Source organism: Rhinoraja longicauda, chromosome 24 (genome assembly GCF_053455715.1).
Source record: "Rhinoraja longicauda isolate Sanriku21f chromosome 24, sRhiLon1.1, whole genome shotgun sequence".
In the NCBI taxonomy this organism is placed as follows: Eukaryota; Metazoa; Chordata; class Chondrichthyes; order Rajiformes; family Arhynchobatidae; genus Rhinoraja; species Rhinoraja longicauda.
This window is the reverse complement of record NC_135976.1, coordinates 27,366,659-27,375,180: the sequence shown is the minus strand read 5'-3', so window position 1 is coordinate 27,375,180 and position 8,522 is coordinate 27,366,659. Positions and strand designations below refer to the sequence as shown.

At 47.1% G+C, this 8,522-nt stretch overlaps 1 protein-coding gene across 1 annotated transcript; it reads right to left on the bottom strand.

Moving 5' to 3' along the window:
* Window positions 1-356: 356 nt before the first annotated feature.
* rpl10a (ribosomal protein L10a) lies at window positions 357-5,648 on the bottom strand. Its single transcript, XM_078420457.1, has 6 exons — window positions 5,564-5,648; window positions 4,558-4,632; window positions 3,615-3,695; window positions 3,118-3,266; window positions 1,309-1,481; window positions 357-568 (listed from the first exon to the last, which is right to left on the bottom strand). The coding sequence occupies exons 1-6, from the start codon at window positions 5,566-5,568 to the stop codon at window positions 398-400; spliced, it is 654 nt and encodes a 217-aa protein (XP_078276583.1). The 5' UTR covers window positions 5,569-5,648; the 3' UTR covers window positions 357-397.
* Window positions 5,649-8,522: the final 2,874 nt, after the last annotated feature.

The window sequence follows — 8,522 nt, the reverse complement described above, 5'->3', positions numbered from 1 at the left end:
TTCTCCAGAGATGCTGCCTGACCCATGTTGTGCTAATTAATGTCAACCAGCACCTGCAGTTCCTTCCTACACAATTATTACAGACAGGCTTCATTTAAGTTGCTCGCTTAACATTGTAGTGTATTCAGCAGCTTACTAATTTGATGATTGGAGATATTACATGTTTCAGTGAACAATCGCAACTTCAGTGGACACCGTCAAATGAGTTTGAAATGGTGATAATGTACTGGGGAACCGGGTCTGGTAGCTTCATGATTACTATCCAGCCTTTAATAAGCCAGATTTTTAAACCCTGCAGTTGTAGTGGTGGGACTTTGACCACCAAATGTTTGGTACTGAAAAACCAGACCATCAAATGTTGTGTAAAATCTTTATTTCAAAACATTTGACATAACGTTTAGTAGAGGCGTTGGGGCTTGCCCATGCTGCTCTTGATGTACAAGGCACGCACGTTCTGCCAATTTTTCTTCAGCAGTGATACCAAGAAGTTGATGGCCAGGTGAATGTTGTACACCAGCTCCTCTTCAGTCATTTTAACATGTCCCACTGCGACAGCCAAGCACAGAACCTGGGAATTGGGAGAGGGAAACAGGTACGGTTAAACGCACAACTTCATTTCAAAGAGTTGACACCAGTTCTCAAGCTACCAATGCTGCACTAAATAGGTAGGATTCTCGACTCGAGGAAAAACTCAAGTAGAGTTACAAGCTCAACTCCCAATCCTTTTTCTCACTGCAGATGAAGCTGAGGACATCACTTTAAGATAAGAGAAAGACATATATATATATATATATAATAGGATATATATATTATATAATAGGAACCCGATATCTATTATATCTAATATATAATAGGAACCCGATATCTATTAAATCTAATATATAATAGGAAACAGATATCTATTATATATAATATATAATAGGACCCCGATATCTATTATATATAATATATAATAGATATATATATAATAGGAACCCGAGAAACAACTTTTTCCACAGTATTTCATCAGGCGTCAGTGGCACACAGCGTGAAGAGTTGCTGCCTTATAGCACCAGAGACCTAGGTTCGATCGTGACTACAGGTGCTGTCTGAACGGAGTTTGTACGTTCTCCCTGTAACCTTGTGTTTTCTCTAGGTGCTACGGTTTCCTCCCACACTCCACAGGCAGAGGTGCGTTGGCTAATTGGCTTTGGGAAATATTGTAAGTGGTCCCCAGTGTGAGCGGGTGATCGCTGACCGGCACGGACTCGGCAGGCCTAGTTCCGCGCGGTATCTCTAAAGTCTAATGTCAATTGAGGAAATACCCACCTTCTTCATCTGGAACTTGATCGTAGATTTGACTTCATCGACTTTGGTGATCATGTTCTCGTTGTGGGTGAGGAGGGAGGGGAATTTGCCAGCTTTGTTCAGACCAGGGCCCAGAATACGAGGAATCTGCTTAATCAGGGACTCTGAGGCAAGGAACGCATCATACTTCTTTGCTGTAAAGGAATGCACATATAGTTTGACACAATACCTTCACAATGGTCAGAAAATCAGACAAAAATGTCACTCGTTTATAAACCTGAGGACCATGGATGCATCTTGCAAACTACAGCTGACAATTTTTTTTTCAGTTTTAGTTAATTATTGTCACATGTATAGTATAGTGAAACATTTTTTGTTACATGCTATACAGTCAGTGAAAAGACTATACATAATTACAATCAAGCCATACAGATACAGAATAAAGGGAATAAAATTCAGTGCAAGATAAGGTTCAGTAAAGTCCAATTAAAGATAGTCCGAGGGTCTTCAATGAGGTAGATGGTGGGGCAGGACCGTCACCAGTTGGTGAGAGGATGGTTCAGTTGCCTAATAATACATAAGGCTTTTATTCCCACACAGATCCAACTGGTTGCCCCCCCTGCTAACACCCCCCCTTCGCCCCTTGGAAACGTGTGCTTATCCTTAATTTGCCTTTGTGCTCCTCCCACCTATCTACTAATGAAAGACATAGCCATAGGCAAACACATGGGGCACAGCTGCACTTGGCTCTTCCTTGTCTGTGTGGAAGGATCATTGTTCCAAACCTACTCCCACATCACTTCAACTTTCTCCATGACTGCATGCATCCCTGTGGAACCTAGTTTCATTAAGCTCATCACTAACTTCCAGCCTTCCCTCACATTCACTTGCACAATTTCTAACACCCCTTCCCTTTCTTAATGTCTCCATCTCAGGAGGCAAACTTTATCCATTGACATTTACTGAAAACATATGGCCAAACGCAGGCAGGCTGGGACACGTGTAGGTGGGGGATCTTGATTGGCATAGGCAAGTTGGGCCGAAGGGCTTAATAAAATGCTGCACGACTATGACTCCCAGTTGTCGACACCAAACCTCCTCCCTTCCTGTCTCTTATCGGCTCTGTTCTCCACCACATCTGCACTCCTTGCCCCCCTCTCCATCCACACTGCTTTTAATAATACCACCTCTATTTCCCCGACATTTGCTCTCACCACCCCGCCCCCTCCCCAGACAGTGCCCCCTGGTGCTCACCTTTCACCCCGCCAGCCTTCGATTCCAGCACAACCTTCAAATGGGATCTATCGGCTCAGATGCATTGGACAAATGCAACGAGTTTAGACTTTTGTCTAAACTACCTCTGCTCTATCACTTAATATTTGGTCTTCTTTAATAAACACTAGGAACCAATGATGGAAATAAAGGCCTTTAACACATTACCCAAATGAGCATGCTTTAGACCCAGGTTCAAGTGTACTTGCAACCACTCCATTTTTAATTGTGTACACACAAGGAATATATCGGGCAGATTCTCTAGCCCAGAGTAAGGGTTTGAGGGGGGAAAGATTTAGTAGGAACCTTAGGGCTACCTTTTTTACACAAAGAGTGGTGGGTGTATGGAACGAGTTGCCAGAGGAGCTATTTGAGGCAGGTACTATTGCAACACTTAAGAAACATTTAGACAGGAACACGGATAGGGCTGGTTTAGAGGGATATGGGCCAAAGGCAGACAGGTGGGATTAGTGTAGCTGGGACATGTGGCGGTGTGGGCAAGTTAGGCCGAAGGCCCCATTTCCATGCTGTTACGGACTCTATGACCCTCAAACTCACCAAGCTTCTTCACCATCTTCTTGTTTTTGTTCAGTTTCTTCAGAGCCTCGATATCCATGTGAGGGAGATCGGCCGCCTTTGCCTCATCGCAATGCTGCTGGTCGCCCAGTACACATATGGAGAACTTGGGGCGAGGGGCAGTCTTTAGCCTAGGCACAACGATGGGAGTGTTAAAAGCCTGGGGAAACTGCAGAAATGCAGACAGCATTCAAGGAAAGCTTTTGTAAATGCCTTACCCTTGCTGCTGGCTTCTCGGGCTTATCCACCAGCAGCTTACTGCTTACAAATGGTCGGTAGGATCGGCAATAATGCCTCACCATACCTTCCCTAGTATTTTAAGACCCAGGGTAAAGGTCCGTCCACACCTTTTCAGGCAGGACTACCCATGTTTAATCAGTGCTGAAGCCGTGTGGAAGGAGCATTTGTGAACAAACCAATTGAACTCCTATTCCACAGCTTGTGCACTGAGAACTGGGTTGAACAACAAGAAGTCGAACCTGACAGTGCCAGAGAAACGCTTGTCCTTCTGAGGGTCGTAGTTCTTCAAGCTGATTTGCAGCTCCACGGATTCCAGGAATCTAAAATGATATTCAAAAGATTTGCAGAATTAGTAAACACACCTGACAAATATTTTAAAGCTCTATCATTACTGCAGAGTTGTGACATGGTTGATTCTGTTATTTTGATATAGCAGCGTACATCATGGTCCACTGTCAAAGGTTTGTGCAACACCTTTGAAGTCCGTTTAAAAAAAAAGATACAGCGCGGAAACAGGCCCTTCGGCCCACTGAATCCGCACTGATCAGTGATCCCCGCATATTAAAACTATCCTACATGAGGGACAATTTACATTTATTCTAAGCCAATTAACCTAGAAACATGTACATCTCTGCAGTGTAGGAGGAAACCGAAGATCTTGGCGAAAACCCACGCAGGTGACATACAAACTCCGTACAGACAGCACCCGTAGTCGGGATTGAACCCGGCTCACTAGCGCTGTAAGGCAGCAACTCTACGACTGCGCCGCTCACAAAGGTTCCTTTTTTATCACGTGTTCCAAGGTACAGTGATCCTTTTTGTGCATATAGATCGGGAAGATTATTGCTATACATAGAAACAGCCCACTGAGTCGATATGCCATAGTCGGTAGGTTTAGGCACCATTTCACAGCCATCGCCTCCATCCAGACATCCCACATCTCAGGGGTCATGTTTTAGTTTAGTGTCACGTGTACCGAGGTAGTGAAAAAACCTTTTGTTGCCTGCTAACCAGTCAGCAAAAAGTCAATACATGATTACAATCAATCCATTTACAGTATAGATACATAAGGGAATAACAATACATAAGTTTTTCCTCATCTCAGTCCTAAATGGCCTACCCCTTATTCTTAAACTGTGACCCCTGGTTCTGGACTCCCCCAACATCGGGAACATTACTTACTTGCGAAGCTTCTGCTGGGATCCCTGAAGGACTTCCCGGACAGCTTCATAGAGAGTATCTCGAGATACTTTGCTACTGTAATGCAAGGAAAGCTCCAATTAAATTCTCCAAAGTCAAGTCATCCACTTGTTGCTCAAAATAAGCATTGTCAATTTAACACTCTGGACTCTTATAAATTATGAACACGCTTTGCAATAGTAACCGTTCACCTAATGTCCGCAGTAAGTCACACCCTCACCCCAATACCCACATCTGCTTTAGGCAGAGGACTGGGCTAGCACTGGTGACTCATGCCCCCCCCCCCCTCCTCCTCTCCCCTCTGCCTTAACCTCCTCCCTATCACTTCCTCTCCCCTTTCCCTGATCTCCCCCTCCCATTGCCTGCTCCCCCCCCCCTCCATTCCCTCCCCCTCTTCCATTTCCTTCTCCTCCCCCCCTCCATTCCCTCCTCCTCCCCCCCTCCATTCCCTCCTCCTCTCCATTCCCTTCTCACCCCCCCTCCATTCCCTCCTCCCTCTCCATTCCCTCCCCCTCCTCCTCTCCCCTCCATTCCCATCTCCTCCCCCCCTCCATTCCCATCTCCTCCCCCCCTCCATTCCCTCCCCTCTCCATTCCCTCCCCTCCCCCTCCATTCCCTTCTCCTCCCCCCTCCATTCCCTCCTCCTCCCCCCTCCATTCCCTCCTCCACCCCCCTTCCATTCCCTTCTCCTCCCCCCTCCATTCCCTCCTCCACCCCCCCCCCCTCCATTCCCTCCTCCACCTCTCCCCTCTCCATCCCCTCGTCCTCGTCCTCTCCACCGAACCCCTAATCTCGTCCCCCCCGCCCCATGTCAGAGGCCCGGGTCCAGGGAACCACATTCCACCGCAGTGGAACAGCGGCGGACGGATCCGATCGCGGCCGCTCCGTGTAGCCGCGGCGGGGCTGAACCGCGAGGAGGTGTCGGATGGGTGGAGGGGCGGGTGTGGAGGGAGGATGGCGGCGGATTGCGGGCGGTGGGTGACCTCACCTCATGATGGCGGCGGCTGTGAGGGACGAGAGGGAGCGGCGCGGCGGAAGTGACGATCTTTATAGGCGACAGCGGCCGGGAAGTCTCGCGAGTGCTCTGGGGAGGGGCGGGGCTTAACCAGGGGAAGGGGCCATTGAGGAGAGGGAGGGGCCTATCTGGGCGTGGCCATGGGGAGGGGGAGGGGCTCAGCGCGCCTTAATTTAAATGTCCAGAGAGTTTCATTGTCCCAGACAGAACAATGACAGGCAGAGCTGCTCCAACACTGCACGCCTGGAAACAGCACTGTGCAAATAACATGGTCAACATAGCACTGTGCAAATAATATGATTAACATTGCACTCTGTGAATAACATGACAAACACAGCACTCTGTGAATAACATGACAAACACAGCACTGTGAATAATATGATAAACAAAGGGGAAATGTCCAAAGCCTGTGTATATATATATATATATATGGAAGGGTCTCGACCCGAAACGTCACCCATTATACATACACATATACAAGGGGAAAAAAGGTTCAGTGTGTCTATACATTGACGACTGCATCAGAGCTACCTTTTGCACCCATGCAGAACTCATGGACTTCATTAACTTCACCACCAATTTCCATCCTGCACTCAAATTCACTTGGATCATCTCTGACCTCTCCCTTCCGTTGCCTGATCTCAACATCTCCATCAGAGATAGACTATCGGCTGAAGAGCCTGTTTCTGCGCTGTATCTCTAAAGATCTCTAAAGTCTAGAAATGATGGGGGGAAAAGACAGTATTATAAAAAACATAATTGTTCTTCACTGTGCGTAATTGCTGCAGAAATTGGCAGAGTTGGGTAGGGACTAGCAGAAAATCTGAAGCAAAGGAACTCATCTTTTTTCAAAAAATAAACATTAAAAATAATTTAAAATACTGCACGTACAAAACGAGACCAGTGTGACATCTCTTCTGTCATTCTGAGCGTTTATACATTCATTCATATATTCGGTAGTGTTCACAAATTATCCTTTTACCAAGCACCATTGTGACTCATGTGGCCCCTAACAACTGCTCTAACGCCCACTTTTACGTGGCTTGTTTTACTTGAGTTTATTTTAGAGACACAGCATGGAAACAGGCCCTTCGGCCCACTGAGTCCATGCTGACCGGCTATCTCCGGGCACTAGCCCTGTTCCTACAAACTTGGGACAATTTACAATTGTTACGGAACCCAATTAACCTAAAAGCCTGCACGTATTTGGAGTGTGGGAGGAAACTGGAGCACCCGGAAAAAAAACCCCACAGGTGCATTCCCCCCACATGGTGAACGTGCAAACTCCGTACAGACAGCACCATTAGTGTGGATCGAACCCGGGTCTCTGGCGCTGTAAGGCAGCAACTCTACTGTTCTACTCGAATCTACCGCTGCGCCACTGTGCCGCCCCCTTCTGTTATTTAAACCAGTTTGAAATAGGCAAGTTGGGATGGTATTTGTACAGCTGCAGCCTTAGATCTACAGATCCAGCTGACAATGAGTTTGCAACCGCCTTGCAACCAGAAGGGCAAAGATCATTAGAGTATTAACTCCACCCGGTTGTAACATTGGCTCAGTGCAAACGCACCGTTCGGCACGTAGAAGTTAAAACCATTGTACACATCCGCCAAGATGCACACGGGTGGGTGGCATCTTTAAACACTATCCCCAGAGAGGTTTGAATGTGGATTTATGGCATTGCACCTTGCCAGTGCTTCGAACCGTGAGTCTAAATGAAACACCTGCAAGGACTTATCAGATAAATACACCACGTGCTGTGTCGCTAAGCCTCGGCAAAGCAGAAGATCCCAGTTCTGATCTCCCAGGTCCCTGCTGAGTTAGCTGATCTCAACAGGGGCACCGGGACGGAAGAGGACGGAAGAGGAGAAATATTGTTCTTGTACGTGAGTAGTTAGCCAATACAGGTCCACCACCGATTTCCCGGCACCTTCGGCTCCAGAGCCTTTACTGGACCGACAGAGGTCACGGTCTCTGAGGGGAGTCCAACGGTACCGGAACGTTCCGCCTAGGCCGCTGAGGGGCCGTGAAAATACCGGCCCAAAAAGTTGGCCGTGGAATGTCAGCTATGGGAATGGATCTGCCGGCTCCGGCTGGGCCAGAGTTCCAGAGCCCCGGCTACATGGGGGGCAAATTTGTCCCGCCGATCTGCCCTGGAAAGATTGGCCTCACCCTGCCTGGGCACCACATTTTCAATCTGACTTTGCGAATAGTGTACTTTAACCTCACTCAACCGGCACCTTTACGGAAAATACTCCTGTTAAGGGGAAAATAATCTATAGAATTATAACAATAATAAATGTTAACGTTTGAAAATTAAGTGCATTATAATTATCTGCTTATCAAAAGGTATATTTAGTACTGTTAGACTCATCGTTTCCAAAGCAGTCTCGGCTGCCTCCTGTTTGGTCTGACTTGAACTCATCTAAAGTTCTGGTTCTGATATCCTAGCTTACACTGAATGCATTTTGACTGCCTGTTCACTGACCTAAAATGGCAAGAGTGTGTTGGAAGTAACTGCAGGAGCTGGTTTATACTGAAGATAGGCACAAAATAATGGAGTAACTCAGCGGGTCAGGCAGCATCTCTGAAGAAAAGGAATATGTGACGTTTTGGGTCGAGACCAAGTCTGAAGAATGACCTCGAACCGAAACGTCACCTATCCCTTTGTGACTAAGCATTTTGTGTCTAAAATGGCCCAGATTCACCAGCCTCTGACTAAAGAAATTCCTCCTCATCTCATTTCTAAAGGTATATCCTTTTATTCTGAGGCTGTGCCCTCTTGTCCTAGACTCTCCCACTAGGGTGGCACGGTGGCGCAGCGGTAGAGTTGCTGCCTTACAGCGAATGCAGTGCCGGAGACTCAGGTTCGATCCTGATTACGGGCACCATCTATACGGAGTTTGTACGTTCTCCCCGTGACCTGCGTGGG